This window comes from Caloenas nicobarica, chromosome 8, assembly GCF_036013445.1.
Source record: "Caloenas nicobarica isolate bCalNic1 chromosome 8, bCalNic1.hap1, whole genome shotgun sequence".
NCBI lineage: Eukaryota > Metazoa > Chordata > Aves > Columbiformes > Columbidae > Caloenas > Caloenas nicobarica.
Genome location: NC_088252.1, coordinates 3,950,748 through 3,971,195, shown reverse-complemented (window position 1 = coordinate 3,971,195; position 20,448 = coordinate 3,950,748). Strand labels below are relative to the sequence as shown.

Genomic DNA, 20,448 nt, shown 5'->3' with positions numbered 1-20,448 from the left:
CTTTGAACTCATGCCTTCGATAGCACCAAAGAATTTCTTACATATTCGCAGGGCTGAGGCAGATGTTGGTTTGCTGTTTGGAACAAAAACGCGAAAATTTATTTGCAGTACTTCTGTTTGTACCAGCATCGCATCTCGAGAGTGGGAAGCTGTTGCAGACTGTCTGTCTTCAGTGTGCTACAGATGTTTTTCCATGGGTGTGACAGTGCTTTGGGTCAGTCTTTACTTCGAGAGGTTAAATGAATCCGTGTAGATGTGTGTGATTGCAGGTGTCCGGGGTTTGCAGCGTTGTGCAGGGAGAGGAGGGAATCCTCCCCGAGATTGTGTTAGCTAGGGGACAGTAGTGTATAAACTGTCCTCTCTACTCCCTTGGGATAATTTCCCCCTCCCACCCACCATCTGGAGACAGAAATAGAGCATAGGGTTAGAGAGAGACCTTGCGAAAGGCAGGGACCATGTTCATGCTGGTGTCACCCTGCCGAGAGAGGCTTTGCCACACGTCGTGCCTCTTTGTGTACATGTAAGTGAACATCAAGTGTCTGCTTGCATGTGTATAGTTTGGTATCCTCGGCCCCGTTATGTGGAAAAAGTTATTTTCTTTAGTTCTGAAGCTCTGTGGGATGCCTCCTTGTCCTCCCATTGTAAGAAGTGACATATCTGGCTGCTTGACCTGTGAAATGAAAGTGACTGAAATGTGTCCTCCTTGAGCTGAAAAACGGGATCAAAGAAAAAAGCCTCCTTCTGCTAGGCACCAAAATAAACCAGGGCTGTCTGTGCTTGCAGACAAGGCTCGCTTTAGCCCTCAAGGTCCTAGGCAATCAAAAAATCCCCCAGTCTCTCTTGCCTCTGCATCTGTGCAGTTCAATATGGGAGCGGATGCCTGCTGGGCCGCAAGGCTTGTTAGTGCTCCTGCAGGGAGGAGCTGCTGCTGCCGGAGTTTGAGGGCAAAGACACTTAACTGTTTGGGGGGAGGACTTAAAACTTACTTTTATCTCACGTATGGAGCCTTGTCTCCAAGAACAAGAAGACCCCAAAGCATCGCCGTACTCCTGGCCTCCTAGAGCAAGCTCTTCTAGCTTACACGCTGTGTTTGTACCCGCAACTCGTGTCCGCGGCCGCCTGCATCCTCGCTGAGAGTTCTGCTGTGGGAGCACAGCTCCAGGTACCCTGCACGCCCGCTCAACCCGCTTAAAACAGGGACTGGGGTAGAGGGAGTAATTCATATCGTTTGGTCAATGAAACAGAATGCAAAAACGTAACTGGTTTATTTTCAATTCAAGCTCAAACATAATATCTCGGGTCACGCTAACGCTTACGGACATCTGGATCATTTATGAAAATGTTGCTTGATCTTATGAAGATATTTGTGGTGAGGTTCACTACAAGACCACCTCTTCCTTGAGCATGTAGGGCTTTTCCAAGAGTACAGCACCAAATAGTTTTTACATGATAATAATGTCACTCAGTCTGCCATTCCACCTAACCCCTTAAGTTCTTTAGTTGCAGTATTGCATAGACAAGTTGGAGCAAGGAGTGGGTTTTTTGACAATTTTATTCTCCACTTAACTGTGGTTTTGTTTATGGAAACACCTATATGCTTGAGATACAATTACAGTCTTAATATTGCAGAAAAAGTGTTTGCAATTCAAATACTCTAATATAAAAAGGTAAAAATGATTTTGGTTATTATATTTAAGAGTCAGTGTAAAAAGTCACTTTGCAGTATCACTGAGATTTGTAAGACAATGAAGTGCACAAGAAAACTTCACGTTGTGTCATCTTCCTAACACTTTTCTCTCCCGGGATGTAGTTTGCGACTTGACTGAAGATATACAGAAGCTCGGTTTAAATATCCCGAAGTTCCTCGTGTCCAGTATTGCTGCTCAAAACCAGGGTGTGGGTGGATTCTTTTGGGGTAGCCATTGTAAGACTTTTCTTATGGTCCAAAACTTGGAAACCAGCAATTGCCGCTGGCACAGAATGACCTGCGGCCAGACGTTCAGTTGTTTTCTTCACGGTGTTTGTCTGGACAGTATTACTGAAACATGGTGAGGGTTTTATTTAATTTCTTCCACTGCTGCTCCTTTCTGAACAGGATTTTCTGCTGCTTTGAACTTCTTTGAGCCCGTGGTCTTGCAAAAGCCTGCAAGTGTTGTTCTGCGTTCCTTCAAAGAACAGATTTGATCGAGAGAATGAGCCATCTCCTGAAGCTGTGTTGGTTTTGGGCACGTCGGAAAGGTTGGTTCGTGCAGGTGAGTGAAAGAACAAGGACGGGGCTGTTACTGAGTCTCCACTTCGTATTTCAGGACGTGTGAGTAAAAGCTGTGGTTAGCGTTCTCGTGCACCATCACAAACACCTCCCTGCACCCCGATGTGTTGCAGGTTCCCTCCCAGTAGCCCCGGCTCTGGGTGAGCCGGTAAGTGTTCTTAGCCTGAACTAGCACCTTTGCGATCCCGTGCATTTTGAGTTTAAACTGCACGTTGCGGTTGGCCGGCAGCAAGCCCGAGAGCGGCTCCAGGATCTCGTAGTCTTCCGCCCACTTGCTGTAGCGTTGCGGGAAAGCCGGCCACTTCGCTTCAGTGTTCAGGCAGGTGATGAGGTAGTTGAAGACGTAGTCGTAATTGCCAGGATCCGACTTCTTCTTGGCATAGATTTTCAGGACAAAGTTCCCGGCATGGGGGAGATGGATCTTCAACTCGATCTGGTTCCCGCGGTGGATTTGCATGATGTGCCGCCTGCTCGCGTCCTCCGTCAGGCTGCTGTTGTCGCAGTGCAGCGAGGCCAAGACGCTGATGTCCTTGCCCAGGGTGAAGGTGACAGAGCAGCGCCCGTCGTTGGTGTGGATGACGGGCTCGGGGTGTGACGGCCTCAGGAACCCTTGGCGCTCCGTGAACCAGCTCGGTCCAACCGGCTGGTGCAGGTCCTTTGGGAAACGCATGGCCTTGTCCACGGTCTTGCACTCTACGACATACTCCAACACGCATTCGTAGACGGCTTCGGAGGCTTTGGAGGGCTTGGCAAAGATCTGCAGCTTGTGGCTCCCTGTCTTCTGTGGGTAGATGTCCAGCTTCATCCCGTGTTTTTTCAAAGTCATTAAGCCGTGTTCATCTGTTCCCTTCAGCTTAAACATAAATAGCGTGGCAGCGCGGCAATCCACCGATACAGAGGCTTTTCCGTTTACTGTGAAATACAAAAGAAAAGAAACTGCGTAAGAGTTTCAGTACATTTTTTGCGTGTACACCCTGTTCTAGGAAGACTAATCTGTCCCAATAAATTGCTGCTTCTCTAATAGTAAAATAAAGAGCTGCAATTGATAGGTCACAGCTTGCCAGCGCTCTGCTGAGACCAGCGTCCCTCAAAAAGAACACAGTGACGAGTGGCCTTTGTTTTGGAGATGTGCATTTCTCCTGCTTTGATACACGCTGAAATGGAGCTGTGGTGCTATAGAATCTGAGAGCCTGTGTGGAATATAACTGAAATTACCGTCAGCCCATGTGCTCGGGAAGGGCCAAATTAGATGTGATTAGACCTGATTGCTGGTCCAGTAGCTGTTCCAAGAAGCTTCAGAGAAAGGGCAGGAACCCTCCAGTACATAGATAGGAGATAATCTGCCTCCCTATGAGCCTGTTCTCAAACAGCTTGAAGACAACATTAAGTCCTAAATTGTTGTTGCTGTTAAGTTTTAACTGTGTTCTTAGCATTCATAAATTAGCTAACTAGTTAAATTCCTGCAGCTCTTTTAAAATCTGATCTTAAATGTGGGCCCTGTACTTCAGTGCTGTTACCTGAATATTTTTGTGAAAAGAGCTGCTGGTCTCGCTCAGGGTGCTGAGTATTGCATGAAGAAACGCCTGTTTATGCGTTGTTCAGTAACTCAAATTTTTGGAACATCGTAAAAGGTTTTAATCCCATTTTCAAGCCAGAGTTGCTAATATATTGTAGCAGTACTTCTAATTCTGCACCGCTGATGCTGGTGGAGAGAGTAACTCATCCTCAGTCATCCTCCGCTGGCTGAGGCTTTCATTTAGACCCAGGGGCTACTACAATTTTCCACAGCTTGAACAAAATGTAAGAAAGAAAAAAGACCCTCCTCTGGCCTGAGAGCTCTAAGTGCACTCTGCTTGCCAGAACCGAGCTGGAAATGTAATTCTCTACACGCACAACAGCGGTGGGTGTGAAGGAAGGATGCTCTGCAGGTTCCCCGCGTGGGGTGTTACCTGTTTGGATGACAGCTGCCTCCGGCTGTGCGCTCAGCAGCCCCAACATGTAAAAATTACTCTTGTGCAGCATGTTGTTCTCAAAATCTCTCAGCGTCAGGGTTGGTTTAAGGAGCTGCCAGTTACTGTTATCCGGGAAGTGATTGTTAATGAACAGAGCTGGGTGAGTCAGAAAATAAAACTCATTGTACCTGGAAGAAGAAAGAAGAGATTAAAGGAAAACGAGTAATTACAAACTGATAATTCCTCCGCTGCATTGGGGTGGTGGGTTTCAGCAGGATGAAGGCAGGGTGTTTTGGGCTGCTCAGAAACCAAGGTCATTTGGTTTGAAATTCTCTGGGCAGAGAAGGAACCTGAGCTCTGGTCTTCTATTTCCAGGGCACGTGCTGAGTTTTTGGATAAAACAAGGGTATTTGCACTACCTTGGGCTCCTGACAGAGAAGGAGGCACCGCTTGTTGTTTGGAAGCGTGGAGGCACCTTCTCTCAGACAGCTGAGAGCTATGAATCTAGTACCACCAAGAATTGCATAAACTGAAGGTGTGATAAGCAAAACCAGTTCGCTTTTAGCAATTATGAGGCTCAGGGCTATTGCCTTTCTACGGGTACGTTGGACTAGATGACCTTTGAAGTACCTTCCAACCCAAACTATTCTACGATGCCTTGTATAGGCAGCCCAAATACCTTACTCGGGGCTCTGGATCTTGCGGTAGGACCTAAAATTTGTCACTGTTTGGTGTTTCTTATCACACCCATCAGCTTTCTTCTGCCTTCGGGGTAGGTTTCTGTATTAATGTAGAGGATGGTTCTTTACCTGAAGGTGAACTTGGTGAGAGAATCGTCAACAGAACCGCTTCCCCAGGTGCTATCGAGTAAATGCCACCTTCCCTCAAGGTAGACGGCGTTCCAGGCATGGTCCGAGTCCCCTGTGAAGGTCTGCCCTATCTTGTACCCGTGCCCCTTCGAGTAGCCCGAGAGCTTCATGCACTGGATTCCTGCAATGCTAAAAGGAAACAATGAGATGCAGCAGGTTGCTGTTGGCAGCCTAGCAGTGCACTTTTGGGGAAGGAGGCGAGGAACGACAGCCAGCACGTCTGCAGAACTTCAGTCCTGTGGGTCAAGTGGACCAACTCCATCAGCCGCCTCCCTGCAGGTGAGTCCCAGGGGGCTTAAATGTCCAAGAGTGCAAGTTTACCTCTCTTTGCAAACTCTACCTCTGAGTCTGGTGACAGCCTACAGTGCTAATGTCGAGGCTATTGCATCTAGAGACAGGCACGTCCTCCTCCTGGACCACTGGCATCACGTAGAGACTCTGTTTTTCGGGGCTGAGCTGGGCTACGTGGGGTGGACATGTGAGGGTGACCCAAGGCGACGATGCCTGGGCTGTTGGGGGCTGTTTTTTCTTGTAGTCTTTGCATAGGCGCTTGGAGGGAGGATCCCACTGGGTGACGGGGCTTTTCTCGTCCAGTTTTTGCATCTTCCCTCTCGTTTTGTCTGCACCATCAATTCAACGCTGTTAGAAGAGGATGACAAAGATGAAGTGTGCTTAATTGCTCTCTGTCTTGTTACTCCGTGGAATCGCTGTGATGCTGTCCACAATTAGCCCGTGTAATTATAAATTAGAACTGTGTCTGTTCATGCTTGTGTTCTCTCTGTGACCGCTGGCCTGGTGTTTGACACCAAGATATCTTAGACCTCATGGGATTGTGAATGCTGATTTAGTTTCCTTAAAGAGTGAGCTTGTGCTTGCCCAGGGTACAAAAGATTAAATAGTCTCTTTCAAAAAAAAATAATGAATTCCTGCCTTGATGTGTAAATAGGATTTAAATAAGCACTGTGTTATTAAGCTCTCTGCTGTTGATAGCAATGGATTCTAACACTGGCGTCTTATTTCAGCATTAATCTAAAAATGTTTCACTTATTGTCTTCTGTGCAGGATGTATTGATGTTTTTCTTCATTATTGAAAAGTACGTTAAACTGAACAGCTACCTTAAGTAATGAACTGTGCGTGCTTCAAGAGCAAGATTGTCTGCATAATGTGAGTTTAGCTCAGAAGAACAGTGATATTTACGGGGAGGATAATTAGCACGGTCGTTAAGAAGTGGAGGTCTGGTAAGAGATGCTGGTTGCTGGCAGTGCAGAAGTGTCCTGGGGAGGACGGCTTTGTGCACAGAGACGATGCTGGTTTAGAGGGCAGGTGGTCACTTCAGCTTCTCATACAGACTTGCTAAACCCAGGCTTGGATGTCTTTTGTGTTGCTTTGTTATTTTATACCTTAAGAGTATCGACTTAAATTCTTAAATTCAAGAAAGCGAACGAAAACCAGCCCGGGCTGTCTTGCAGCGGTAGCGGGGCGCTGCCCGTCACACGAGCTATTCAGAACGGCCACGGCAGGGCTGGAAGGAATGCCATTGAGAAACCTGGTGTCGCAGGTGGTCTGCACAGCCCTTGCCAGCCCGCAGCCGCCCGCCAGCCAAATTCTAGCGGGGAGCTGGGCGGTAAATCTGGAGCAACTCCACGGACACGGCTAGCGAGAGCTTGGATTTACATGGTGTAACTGAGACCTGGAGCTGGCCCGGGAACTTTAAGGAAGATTTGATCCGAAGGGGCCTAGCGGGAGCTAAGTACCGAATTCCCACAAATTTCATGGGGATTGGTGTGTAATCCTTCTAGGCTTCTCTAGACATTCTTGTTAGCCGGGAGATTCAGAGAGAACATTAAGGGACAAGTTCTGCCCATCATTCTCTCCATGCTCTCACTTACAGTGAATGTTTGCCAAGCAGCAAGAAGAGTTTGTGCTTGGATGTGTTCAAAGTTCCCAAAAGAAAGGTCAGAGCATTTAAACCTGGGTCTCTCTAATCATGGACAGACAAAAAACCAGGCTAAAACATCCTGTAAAAGAGCAAACCTGTGCTGGTGAAGAGGGTGATCGTGTCTCTGTTCTTGTGTAAATGTCTTAATACAGATAAATTAACGAGGCAGAGAGAAGATTCAGAAGATCTCCAGAAATGCGATGTGATGGTAGAAGATGACCTAAACACAGGGTAGACTGGAAGAACTGTTAAGAAACTGTTGACAACGTCTGCTTGGGTGCAGCAAGGAGGTTAAAAGTTTAGTTGCTTTTCTGCTTCAAAAGCAGTAGGAAATAATCTGGATCTTGCTACAGGTGTCGCTGGAATTCAATGGTGCCGCCTTCCCTTTGATTTCAGGTTGGCTTTGATGTTTTCATCTGAAAAGAAGCAAGTCGGGCTTCTCTGGAGGGAGACAGAATGGGTTGGAGTTGCGGTAGGTAGGTGTACACTCCTGTGCCTGGAAGGAAGGAACAGCTACTGACTGCAGACAACAGGAAAAGCGAGAGGATGTGAAACCTGGGTTATTTGCAGACTAATTTAGAACAGGGAGCAGCGAAGTGGTCAGACCCGCTGTCGGGAGTGCGGTCAGCTTCGCCCCCGAAGGTAGCGCTGGACCCTCTCAAGTGCAAATAGTTGTTTTGCTTTCATCGTTAATCCTGGTAAGCGAGTTTCTCCCAAAGTCCAGACCGCCAGGTTTTGCCCTAAATTGAATTCATGAATTTACACTCCTTGATTCACTTGCCCATGCCACCTCTTTGAGTTGGTTGTCAGCTGAGAAGCCCTTGACTTCAGTGGGACCTTTGCAGGGGACTCCTGGTGACTGGCAAATTGGGTTGGTTGTTAAAGTTGCCTCAACAGGAGCTAGGAAGAAAAGGCCTGTTAAAAGACCTTTGTTCCCCAAAAACTTGTCTCTGGCAAACCTTTATATAAAGACGTCTGCTCTTTGCCTCTTGCCTTTATGCTTAGACCCAGCATGAGACTTGAACAGTGCCCAAGAGGAAGGGATGGGGAGATTCCCTTGCAAAATCAGGGTGTTGTCTTTGGTTATATAGTTTTTCAGGAAAGGAGCTAAACATTTAGCTAGTATTTGACAAAAGTAGAAGGCTGGATGAGTGGGAGGTTTCCCGAATCACGAAATGAATAATCAACCTGGAACTGAGGAATTAAGAGTAAATCAACAGAGCCTGTAAATAGTAAAAGATATCCTTGGAAAGATTAATGCTTTTAATGAACTAAATATATGCTTTTTAATGAACAGATGCAAATTTCCCCCACTGCTAACAACTGTTATATAAGATGCAGTTATAAATTCATACTTCATCATCCTGTTTCTTTATTTTACTCTTTAGAAAGCAAGATCCGATATCGCGGGGCATGTTATTGGTTGGAAGCATTCACCACTTTAGCATCTGGCACTGTTTTTTGGGTTTTTGTTTTCTGTGGTTTTTTTTTTTTTAAAATCTGTCCTTTTCCCCTGTAATTTTGTTTGTTTCATGGCGAAAACCTCCCCAAATCTTTTTGGATGGTATGGAAAGCCAATTGTTACGTACACATGCCAATTAATAACTGATCTTAATGTTTTTCCAAAGGTAGCTTGTAAATGGACGTTGTTCTGCTGGGAGAGCCACCTTGCAAGCCCACGCTCTTTGGAAAGTACGCTGTTGCTTTCTGGCATTAGGAAGCCCCTTCCAATCTTGTGTCCCTGAGTCGTCAGGCCCAGTTTTCTCCTCTTGGACAACATAAGACTGGTTCCAAACTTGCCAGGAACCTTCTTTGCGTTCACTCTAAGCTAAACTATGGGATACAGCTGTGAGAGGTGAGGTGCTGCTCCTTTTTGGGGTGCTTGAGGGTTGCCTGGCACGATGGCATCTCCTTTCTCTACTGGGTTGGAGAAACAGCCATCTCCTCGCTTTACTGGGTTGGAAAAATGTGAGGGAGGTGGGATTTGTGCTGCGTTCATATGCAAAGCACCTGTGCTCGCTGCCAGGGAAGGGGCTGCCTCTTGAGGAAATGGTTTTGTGGTCGTAAATTCCTGCTTTGTGGGGGGAAAACCCACTCGTTCATGCAACTAATCCCCAGCGGAGTCAACACGGTTTTGTAGGGATTTTAGTTATTAAATGCCGACATAGCTCTAAGATGGGAACCGCAGTATTAGCCTCAGCAGCGATGCGCTTTGAAACTGGCTGCGGGAACGGTGCGGGGAACGTGGGGCAGTGTCCGGGGGGGGGTCTGTAGTAAAAAGGGGACAGGGCATCTCCAGAAGGCTTTGGGAAAGCTCCTGGGACTGCGCCCGCCTCCTGCATGGGAGCGTGCTGGAGACGCCGCTCCTTCTTGTTGAAGTCTTGCCATGCTTTTAACCTTCACGTACAGATACTCCAAGGGAAAACCGAGCTGCTTCTAACCGAATTAGCTCCGTGTTTTCATCTGCCATTATGTTAATGCAACGCGAAGCTCAGCAGATGGCACAAAGTAAATTATGCTGGGGAGGGGGGTGTGGAGGGGGTGGAGGAGGAAGCAAAATTGACCTTTCGAGGACTTGCTGTTTCTCCACAGCGTGGTTTGAAAGCTCAAGTTCCACGTCCTGCTTAAAGTCGCATCAGTCAACGCAAAGGCAGACACAAAAGGCACCGAGATGACAACGAATGTTAACTCTCCCTGGCGTTGAATGTTTCTGAACTTAATTTACCTGCACATGTGTTCAAAGAGCTCCGCGTATCCCTCGCAAATGCTCTTCCCGGTCTGAAGCACGTCGATGGGTTTGCTCGACAGCTGGCTTTTGTCGCGGTAGCCCACCACGTCGTATTCTGCGGGAAGGAACGCGGACAAAAGTTCAGCCCGAAGCCCGAGGCAACGGGATCGATGGGCAGCAGGAGCAACCCTTGCATTGCTTTTCATCTCCGTGAGCGTGAGCAAAGAGAAATGAGTCGTAGCGTGTGCTGCACAAAGGTGGTGTGATGGGCAGAGAGGGACCAGGTCTATCTCTCATCACTGTTTGCTCTAAGCCTGGGCTGGGATTCTGCAGTCGAACCCAAATGGGAGGACAAAAAAATCTGCTTTTTTAGAGAAAGTGGGACTCCCCAGGGGCTGTCTTCATGTGGGGGGAACTGCAGTCCTGTTAAGGTGCAAAGAGTTCTACATTTGAACGGGTTGGACTCATGCTACTGTCCAAAGAAACCATTGAGCTTTTTGCACTCTTGACAAGCAATTTGTATTTAAAAATACCTGGAAAGTAGCTTGTTGGGAAATACCTGAAATGACTTGTTGCGAGGGAGTCATATTAATACCTGGAAGCGTAGGAAATCTTAATTTGTTGGAATGAATGCAGAAAAGCAGAACAGCAGGGTTCCTTCAGACAGAGCTTGAGGAACTGGTCTGGGAAGGTTAATTCAACACTGCCCAACCTTGGTCATGTCCATCACCTCTTTCTTAAAATATGAGCGTATTTTTCTGACAAAGCTCTAAGGAACGCTGCATCAGCTGGTTCATCCTCCCTTTTATGCTGTGGAAGGAGCGGGTGGGGGAAAAGCTGGCGACACGCTGTATTTGTGCTTTGAAATGCTGCAGCCCCTTGGCTTTTATCTATGGGGCTTTGCTGGTGGCTGGCTCGGGGCTGGCTTCTCCTCCTGGGCTGTCCACCCGGCCACCCAAAAAGCTGCTTGGAGAGCTTGCTGTCTGCATGTGGCTCCGTACTTATGCTAGAAATATAGCTAAAATAATTGCTTTTAGTGCCCCTGCTGCTTAGAGGTAGCGAGCGGTCCATCGCAGGCTGGGAGTTGAGTTGGGTGGGAAGAGATACCCAGGGACTTCCCTTAAAATCCACACAGGGAAGGGGTTTATTTCATCAGGCGATTTAAATTCCTAGCACTGTGTTTATCTCCTGTACATGTAAAGAGGGGTCAGGCCCTGCAGGAAGGAAGGACAACCAGGGGCAAGACGGTGTGGAAAAATATTGCGAGGACACCACAGCGTACCTGGATCAGAGACAACTTGTGAACGTGTGTCAGGTAAATGGACTGACTCAAGCCAAACTGGCTGTCCCAGGTGGGATCTGGCCCAGGCAGCGGCCAGAAACGAGTTAATGGTGTAAAGACTTGAATGATCAGCGCTGGGGTGGGGCGAATGCTCGGTTTTCGGAAATGCAGTGAAATCAGCAGTCTGCGTCTTTGAGGACAAGATTAAAGCTGCTTGGGATTGACCTAACCGTGCTAAGCCTGCAGTTGCTGGCAAAGCTCTGCTGGTCCCCGTGGGCGTGAGATTAGGGCAGTGCTTGTGTGGTTACACCTTGGAGTAAGGTGAGTGGGAGGTACAGACTCATCGTATGGAAAGGAGTCATTTACACACAAACCTTGTAGGGACGGCAGTGCTGGGAGAGGGACTATGGAAATGGAGATGGCGAGAGGACCCCTGAATGTATTTCTGGATAAATACACCCAGAAAGCCTTCCTCCCACCCTGCGCGTGAAACTAAACCACAAGACATAGTAAACTGCAGTGGCAGTGTCACGGGGGTGACACGGCAGCCTTCTCAGTTAAGATCTCGACCTACCTATGTGATGGCATATCCACATCCATATGGCTCGGACTTTCTCCAGATCGGTCCGGGCTTGTTTAAGCAGGGCTTTAACGAGTTCCTCCACGCTGTTTGTGACATTTACCTGTTTGTGAGGAGGAAACATTGCACGATTGCGGTGAAGAAATGTTCCATGCTCCCTTATTCTTCTACAGCTGGCAAGACCCCACCTGCCAGGAGACTGCTCTAAATCCAGCTTCATTAGAAATAAAAATACAAGGCTGTAGTTTCACATTTTGAGCAAGTACTTTTGGTTATCGTTTCCCTGCTGAAGTGGGCTCTCTGTGGCTGATATTTGCAGGGAAATGGGGTTTTTTTTGCTTGTTTGGGACATTTTGAGGCACATGCCCCGACAGCTCAGGCTAAGCCGCTGTTCGTGCTGGTAGCTGGGTTTCAGGGAACGTCCCCGCAGGGGAGCTGGGAGGAGGACAGAGGGAAAAGCAGGACTTACTTTTAATGCGTAGGCATCCAGCTTCTCAAATTGCTGCAGATCGACTGGCATGGATTTCAAAGAGGATTTGTCCCATGGATACGCTGGGAAGAAACGAGTTGTCATTGTCTGGGGAAGGGAGGGGGGCATTTTTTCCTGGCCGTGCTCTTGAAGAAGGGGACAGGGCTCCTGCCCGACCCTCCCGGGTGCTTAGGGAGCAGGGGACAGCAGGGCGCTCACAGGATGTCCCTGCCAGCTGCACGGAAAGCAGGAGCCGTCCTGTCTAGTCTGCTATAATTTGGGCTGTGCTGGGGCAGGAGGTGCCCCTCTGTCTTTGGCGCTGCGTAACAGCATCGAAAATCCCAGGATACTGCGGAGATGCGGGAGATGTAGGGCAGAAGTACCAGGGAAAATCTGTGCTGTGGAAACCCTGGTGAAAACATGACTTAAGGAAAAAAAAAAAAAAAAAAAAATATATAACAGCAGCAAAGAGCTGCATTTCTCCAGTAGTTTTGCTGAAAGCACTGACTGCTTTGCGTGGTAAAGGGCCATGATTCTGTGCAAATTTGAGCACATGAGAGATGTTACACCGGGAGCTGTTGGACTGAAAATGCATCTTCGCAGGCTTTAGCCTCCCAGTTCTACTCGGTGTGAACGAAGGGTTAACCACTTGCCCTAATTAATCAGATAACTTATATTTTTAACAGTCTCTGGATAAGCTGACACTGCGATCCAGCGCTATCTCAGTGCACGGATGTCTCGGGTGGACGTCTCCCCTGGACCGCCGTCTGCTCAGCGCTGCCTTTGCTTCTGAGCTGGGGAAAAGAGAACCGAGCTCTACAGCAACCTCTCCCGCTGCCATGTGCTGTCAAAGCCCCTCAGGACTACAGAGATTCCTCTACCTATCTCTGCAAGATTGTTGTTTCTCCCGGGAAAAAAGGGGATTTAAAAAGGATTGCAAAGTGAAAATGCTGTTGTGTGACTCCTGAGTGCTGGGAGAGGTGAATGAATGGTGCTGTAGAGGTGGCCAGAAGGTCTGTTCCTGACTTGCGAAGGTGTTTTGTTAATTCAAGCCCTGCTCTTCTCGCAAACCTCTGCCCCAGGGAGGAGTTTTGGGGTGTCCCGCAGCCCGGTGACAGTGTGACCTGCCAGGCGGGATGCAGGCACCCACTGCCCATGCCTGTGCTGCGAAAATCTGTGTGTCGGCACATGGCATCTGTTTCTTTAACAGCCTTCTTTGTTTATCTCGTGGTTTTTTTTCCCTGAAAAGGACTATTACGCTGACCTAAAGAGAGAGAAAGCAGATTTACGCGTCTAAAGGTTCCCACTCTCTACAGCTCTGAAAATTACTTTTTTGCCTGTTGGGAACGGGATGTTTTTGGTTTGGTTTTAAATTGGTTGTCTGTCTTTTGTCTTTGTCAGGCTATCGCTGCAGAGGCTCCTTGCAGTAGCTCGTATAACCCTGCGCGTCGCACCCGTTTGCAGAGCACCTGCCTCGGCCGGGAGCCTCGGGAAGCCCTTGGGCACAGGTGCCATTCCCAAAGCCATCCTTATGAACAGGGGGTTGGGAAGCCGAACGTTACTCGTGGTAGTGGAAATTAAACCCCTTGTCTGTGCGCTTCAGCCAAGGCTTGCAACAGGGTTTGTAGGACCGATGGGTTTCCTATCTGGGGCCGCCCTGCCTTGTGTCCCACCGTGCCACCGGCACGGAGCGAGGGGATAGCTGATAGTTACCATGCAGGTCCTTTCCTCCTGGTGGCTGAGGGGCTTCAGTCCTCTGGAAACCTGGAAAATTGGAGAAGGGAGCGTGGGGTGAGCCGTTGTTGGCAGGAGCAAAAGGACCAACAGAAAGAAATGATTGCGAGGAGCGGGACTGGGTGGGGAAAAAGCTGAAACGGAGACATTTCTTTGCCTGTTCCCAGACATCAACACCCTGCAGAGGGGCGATACGAGCTGCCTGGACCTCAGTGTGCCCCGGGTCCCCTCCCTGACATTCCCCAGCAGTCAGGCAGCTCCTGTTCTGGCCCGAGGGCTGGGGACATCTAACCCCTGCCCAGCACCCGGCCAAACCCCCAGGCCTGGAAGAAGGGAGAGCCGAGCTCCAGCGCTGTTAGCTGATAACCCCGCAGAGCTCTGTGGCAGCTGGAGGATTTCTGAGGGTCCCTGCGTCCCCCAGACTGTCACCGCCCAGGGCTGGAGGAGGAGGAGACCAAGGATTTTGCTCCTCAAGCCCTAAGTGCTGGCAGGGTCCAGCAGCATCTGCCTGGCAGGGAGAGCAGACATAGGGGTTGGTGTCCTCCCAGGGTCCCCGTGGGGACCTGTCCCCTCTTGGGAACAAGCTCTGGGGCGAGGGCCAGCAGGGAGAGACGCGCCGTGGCCGAGCAAAGCCTCACCTTTGTTGTCCTGACCTCTCAGGCTGGGCAGCCTCTGGGGACCTGCAACAACCCCGGCATGGTTAGTGCATCCACCGCAACCCCCGGCTTCAGGGTGCAGCATCTCCCGGGGGGCTGCTTGCCCTCCCCGCTGCTGCAAAAAGCGGCTCCTTCTCCCTCCCACCCTCGGCCGCTCCGCCAGGACTCCAAGCCCAGTCTGTACCTTTTCCCAAGGAGAGTTTCTTGATGAGTTGTCCGGTGGTGTTCTTGGGATGGATCTCCACCGTCACTTGGGTTCCTGCAAGAAACCATGTCAGACTCCCTAAGAAAAGGAAAATCTAACCGGGACACGGAGAAGAAGGGCAGGATTGCTTGTTGAGGTATTGCTGAAGCCAACTCTTAACTTTAGCAAAAGAAGCGGCAGTTCTGGCCGTTGCAAATGTACCGAAGCGCTTGGCTTTCCCAGCAAAACAAAGCGCCCTTAAGAGAAACCGTACGGCCAGAAAGACTCTGGTCACCTCCAATGTGATTTGTAAGTCTCAAAAAATAAAAGACAGCCCATTATAGCCTAACAGGTGATAAAGCAGATCATAAATAAAGCAGAGGTCCTCAGTGAGGACTGTGTGGCAGCTTAAAAGAAAAAGGTTTATCGGCATATTAAACAGCTCTTGATGGAGATACAGTAAGCAGGGAATCAATTTCTTTCATTGATCTTTCTTGGAATCGAATAGAAAAAGGCTCAGACCTCTGAAAACGGTTTGACTTGTGACATTAAAATCTTTGGCAGAGGCCGTTGCCTGTAAGAGGCAGCGACCTGGCGTCCCGTGGAACTTGTGCTCCATGTGCCGTGATGCTCCAGAACAACCTGGGGCTCTCGTGTTTGAAGCTTCATAGAGAGAAGCACAAGGAAAAAAAGTTAGCAAGTGTCTTATAAGAATTACCTGAATTTTTTGAAAGAGGCTGCTTTTTTTTTTTTTTTTTTTTTAGCAAGTATTTCAGAAGGTTTTACAGCCTGGCGAACCTCAGCATCCTCATGGGCTCCCTGTTTCAGATCGGACAGAGGTTACGTTGGGGATGGAAGGTGAAGATGTCAATGCACCTTGGGGCTGCCATCCCATCGCACGTGCTACCTCCTGCCGTTTTATCCAGAGCCTCCTGACATTTAGGGTTTTCCTTGAAAGCTGGCTCTTAGAACCGGCTAATTAGGCAAGAATCTGCACTTTCGTCAAATAAGTTTTTCCGCAGACTTTAACTTTAGAAATAACTTTTTCTTTTCTTTTTTTTTTTAATCTCATGTGATCATGCAGAAAAGTTTGATGTCCTTTAAAGCCCCAAAAGCGGAAGGCAAGAAAAACTGTAAAAACTCTAAAAAAACCCTTTTAAATCCTAGAGTTTTACTCTAATTCTGGGATGCTCGCATATATCAAGGAGTCAAGATTAGAGCGGGTTGGTGTATCCTGTCAGTGAATTCGAAGGTAAAATGAAGTTGTTTCTCAAAGACATGACTTTGTGCAAACAGGATCGTTTCCTTATGACTTTTATATTTTCAGGGGTCCTTTTTTCATTTCTCAAGATTATTATTATCTTTGGGCTTTTGTGAGTTTTCTTGCCAACTTCCACTTTCTCCGTTTTCCCCCATAAATTTAAATTCTTTGTTTTCAAGAAACCAATCTAGTGACGAGGATTGCCTTTTTTCGGTACGTTTAAAATGTGTTTAACAAACGAAAATACGCAATTCCACAGAAATACTTCCAAGTGCTACACCCATTGCTTTAAAAACTAATGGTATGGAATGGCTGCTGATGTTTCTATGGTGTTTTTTACTATTCCTAATCAAGCCATCCCTCATAAAGAAACACTTGCTCTGCTCTTTGTTGTTATCATGCTTTCTGGTTACATCTGTGCCATGTCCTGGTGGGCAGGGGGACGATGGGAACCCAGGTGCTCCATTCTGAAGGTCCCAAGGTTTCTCCAGGAATTTTTAATTCTTCATGCTTAAGATCACAGAATTGCCAGCGTGGGGCTTTTTCGCTCTTTTGGGCTGTTCTGAGGGTTGTTTTATTAGAAAATCAGCTTGAGCAGGAGTTTGCTGAAGCCCCGCTCTGAAAAACCATCGTCCCTTGAGTCACCGCTTACCTTCGTTTGAGTAAGGAGTCACGGTTTGTGTCTTCTCGCGGGGCTCCCTGGAGACTCGCCGGCCTGGGTGGACAAAGGAAAACATCTCAGAGCCTTGCGGAGAGCGGAGGCTGAATTAAACCTGTGCCTTTGCACTGGGGCGAGGAACGACACAAACAGCTTGACTCGGTTCTGCAGCCTCGAAGCCCAATTGTTCGTGGTCCAGGGGCTGCTCCAGGGGGATGCTCTAGCCTGTTGGCCTCGGTGGCCTTGGCACCAGGCTCGTGTCACACAGTTTGTAAATATGGTGGTGTCAGAGGCTTCACCAAGATGATTACAGGGGAATTTATTAACGCCTGTGGTGCTAGAGGAGCGAGAGCTCTGCTTGTGCCTCTGGCATCCAAATTCCTTGGTAACTATGACAGGGATTTAACTTGTGCCCAAGGTAGAGCTGCAAGGAAAGGTTTCCCGTGTGCCTACCAAATACTCCTGCCGCTAGGTTGGAGTGGGAAATGATTGATACTGTTCTCTGGCTCGTACTTGTGCTCTGCAGCTCCGGTTGCAGACCCTCTTGAACACGACGGAACAGTGAGAGAGTGAGTATTTATCGCTTCCCAGAGCGGAGGTTTTTGTTATCTGCTGTCTGAGACCATCAGATTTTTTTAAAAAAAGCCCCGAAGTTGTATCTTGCCATGCAAAACTGTTTGCTCACGGTATGTGAGCAGCATCCAGCCACCACTGATTTTAGAGGCACTTGGCTCAGGGCTCCTGTCAAGCATCGTAATGGCTTTTACAAACCGCTCTTTGCTTGTGGAAGCAAAACTCCTGTTTGGAATAACTAGAATCCACTGTTTGGTACCAGGAGAACTAAGTGCTGTCTTGCTTTCCTTTGCCTTTCTCTGCTAGGCACCACATTAGGCTTAGACTGCCAGGAAAGCAAGTCGGGTGCTCTGATTCCCTTCCCTGGGAGCTGCTCCGTCCTGTTGCATCGCGGTCCTGCAGCCAGGGGTAAGTCACTCCTTCAGATGTTCCTTCTGAACTCTTTCGGGGCAGAGGGGCGAGGAGCTGGCAGGGGAACGTTCAAGACTAGCAGCTCTTTAATTCCTGGAGAGCATTCACACCTGCCTTGCGCTCAGCAATCTCTGAACGGGGCAGATGCAGAAAAGGGTGGTGGATAGATGGTTGAAACCCCGAAGGTTTCTCGTACACCCCGGACCCTGGTTAAGCTGTGTGAATGCTGGGGAAGGCTCTGGAAGCTGGATCTGCAACCTGAGCGATTTGGGGCACTGAATTTCCCCCCTGTCATCAGCTGGCTGTGAAACATAAGAGCTCCGCGCACCTGAAATCTGAGCGAGCTCCACGGCAGCGTGCAGGAGGGTCCCTGGGCACGGGCTCTGCAGTGCCACCCATGGGCATGGGGCGAGGAGACCGTGGAGGGGACACATGCCATGGCACATGGCCCCCAAAGCGCTGGGAAAAGGGATGGGTTGTTTCAAGCCCGTTTACGCTGGAGAGGCACAGCTGGGTGCTAAAAGCTTGCAAGTGGGTTTTGCGTAGTGTGGGTAGTCGAAGAGCAGAGTGCGAAGATGACGTACCGTTAAGGTCTCTCTGCTGGGGTGGCTGCGATCTGCTGTTGCCATTTCCGTCATCCTGCAAACCTATAAAATACAAACGTGAGATTGGCAGGCTGTCCTCCTGGAATGAGGTGCTGGCACTGCCAGGAGGCCAAGCACCCCAAAAACCTTCCTGTAACCCACCACCCCAGCTGAACCTGGGTGTCATCGGGATCCACCTTCCCTGCCTCATCTGCAGCATCTGCTGCACCTCCTGTTGCTAAAAGCATAAAATACCAGGAGGAAGAAAGTGCGATTGTCCATGTCTGTGTTGCTTCGATAGGACTTGCTCGTATTTGGGTAGGTGCTGGATGCTGCGTTAGATGAAGCATGAACACAACTTCTGCGTTAGCTCTGCTTATCCTCGTGAGCCTGGAACTGCTTGTCTGAAAATCTAGCTTTTCCCCAAGGTTTTAGAGCACAAATACTCCTTTTGCTCCTTTTACTCCTGCAGGGAGGGTCCCCTGTACAGTTGCAGAGCACGGCCTCAGCTTTTTGGAAGATCCCCTGAAAGATAGGAGCTGAGCCAGGCAGACTGTCCCAAACTGGAGCTATAAATGGCTCAGGGGAGTCATCCTTGGAGACAAAGCCTAGACACGCTTCAAACAAAACACTTTTGCCCCCGTACTCTGTTGTAGTAGGTGTGGGTCTGGGGCGAAACGGCTGAGCTCTCGCCCTGCTCCCTTTGCACAGCCGAGACAGCCCGCGGACGCATCTCGGGGCCACCGTGGGACAGAGCAAGGTGCAAACATGGTCCTCGGATTAGTATCCATGCCTGTCACCTCCTCCTGCACCCTGGGGTGCATGCAGCGCAGCCAGGCACCCAGCGCCATGCAGCATGCGCCATGCAGCGCTGCAGCAGCACGGGCTCTCCTGCGCCCGGAGGACCAGCCGAGCCACGCTGGGCTTCCACAAAAAAATGTTTGCGATTTTTGGGGTTTTGCAGCATGTCTGCAAAGGAAAAGAGAAGAGAGGAGGAGGGAGGGGAAAGCCCCAGCTCTGCTCCAAAGCTGCTGCTTTGCTTCACCGTCCGCCGGGCAGCTGATGCTGGACGTGCAGCCCTCCCGTCCCTCGCACCCACCGCCGGCGGGACGTTACCTGCGCCGCAGCCGCCTTCCGTCTGCCTCTCCCTCTGCCCTTTCTGCTTGCTGGCCGTCTCCTCGGGGTGGACAATAAGCAGCAAATTGATGGTTACCGCGCTGGGATCTGCCTTAAAGTCCATGGTCCCCATCAGAGCACGGCCAGGGCACCGGTCTCCCCGCGGAGCTGCCGCCGCTGCGAGCGGCCCGTGTTTATTTTCCACCCTTGGAAAGGCGAGCGTGCTCCCCCCGTGAGCCGCAGCGCCGGCGGGCTGGCCCGGCCAGCTGCACCATGAGTTTTCTGCCAAAGCCGACCTTAATGAAGAGGTTACAAGTCACCTTTGAAAGGAAAAGGCAGGAGGGATCCGTTTCCCTAAAGCAGAGGAAAGAGCTGCGTTTCAGCCCGGGGACGGGGGGTCTGGTTTCAGAGCGTGCCCCCGGCTCCCTCTCCCCTCTCTCTGCCCTTTTCGGCTTTAAGCACTTGTCTACGCTCAAATCCCTCAGCAGCGCAGTTTGCTGGGGGGGATTCGCTCCCCGGTGCTGGCAGAAATCCTTAAAAGGCTTACTCTTTTGATCCGCTCCCCTGGCAGAAACTTAAAGGATGCTTAGGAGTATAAATAATAACAATAACTGCTGCAGGAGGAGGGCAGCAGCTGCGGTGGGCAGAAAAAGGGCTAGAGACGGGGCACGAGCAGCCGTTTGCAGCGGGGAGGATCAGTCTTTGCAGGACTGCTCGGCGTGCAAAGCGACGGTAGCGAAGGGAATTACAGGGTGCGAGAGGTGCTGTCCCAAAGGAGCCAAAACAATTCAACCTCCCTCTTACCCCCATGAGCCTGTGAGCCCACTAATCGAAAAGGACAAGCCGTGCAAACCCCCGGCTTTCTAGAAATTCTCCCAGCCCTAAAAAATGGGGGACAAGCAGGGTGACGGTGCGGGTTAGCAACCGGGCTCAGCTGGTGCCTGCAGCTCGCACAAGGGGCTGGCACGGGAGACACTTTCTAATTTTACCGCTGGCCCCCGTCCCGGCCGGCTTGGCTGGTGGTCCCGGGGGAGCGAAAGCACCTGTGGGCTGAAGGACTCTCTGGCAGCATTGGGAAAGGCTGGCAGAGGGGGGCTTGGGGGGCTCGGCACAGCCAAGGTGCCTTTTTGCGGGTGTCCCGAGCGCTTTTTGGGCAGGAGCGTGAGAGCGCTGGGTTCCGCC

General features: G+C 49.8%; 1 protein-coding gene across 2 annotated transcripts; it reads right to left on the bottom strand.

Annotated features, from left to right (window-relative positions):
* Positions 1–1,264: 1,264 nt before the first annotated feature.
* On the bottom strand, positions 1,265–20,098 carry KY (kyphoscoliosis peptidase). 2 transcript variants are annotated; one of them, XM_065640008.1, is made up of 13 exons: positions 20,071–20,098; positions 19,267–19,620; positions 18,151–18,213; positions 16,577–16,639; positions 14,664–14,738; positions 14,462–14,503; positions 13,803–13,853; positions 12,090–12,172; positions 11,615–11,723; positions 9,756–9,873; positions 5,031–5,219; positions 4,219–4,409; positions 1,265–3,181 (listed from the first exon to the last, which is right to left on the bottom strand). In XM_065640008.1, the coding sequence occupies exons 2-13, from the start codon at positions 19,397–19,399 to the stop codon at positions 2,280–2,282; spliced, it is 2,019 nt and encodes a 672-aa protein (XP_065496080.1). In that variant the 5' UTR covers positions 19,400–19,620; positions 20,071–20,098; the 3' UTR covers positions 1,265–2,279. The 2 variants fall into 2 exon arrangements, with proteins under 2 accessions (XP_065496080.1, XP_065496079.1); XM_065640007.1 differs by lacking the exon at positions 20,071–20,098 and having other exon boundaries at positions 19,267–19,699.
* Between the last annotated feature and the right edge of the window lie 350 nt (positions 20,099–20,448).

What these genes read in the sequence shown, in the direction of transcription:
- KY (XM_065640008.1), bottom strand. Translation starts at nt 19,399, where the DNA reads ATGGGGACCATGGACTTTAAGGCAGATCCCAGCGCGGTAACCATCAAT. An exon ending in TGGATGCCTACGCATTAAAA is followed by an intron (nt 11,724 to 12,089) that starts GTAAGTCCTGCT and finishes CCTCACAAACAG; the next exon opens with GTAAATGTCACAAACAGCGT. An exon ending in GTGGATATGCCATCACATAG is followed by an intron (nt 9,874 to 11,614) that starts GTAGGTCGAGAT and finishes TCCTTCCCGCAG; the next exon opens with AATACGACGTGGTGGGCTAC.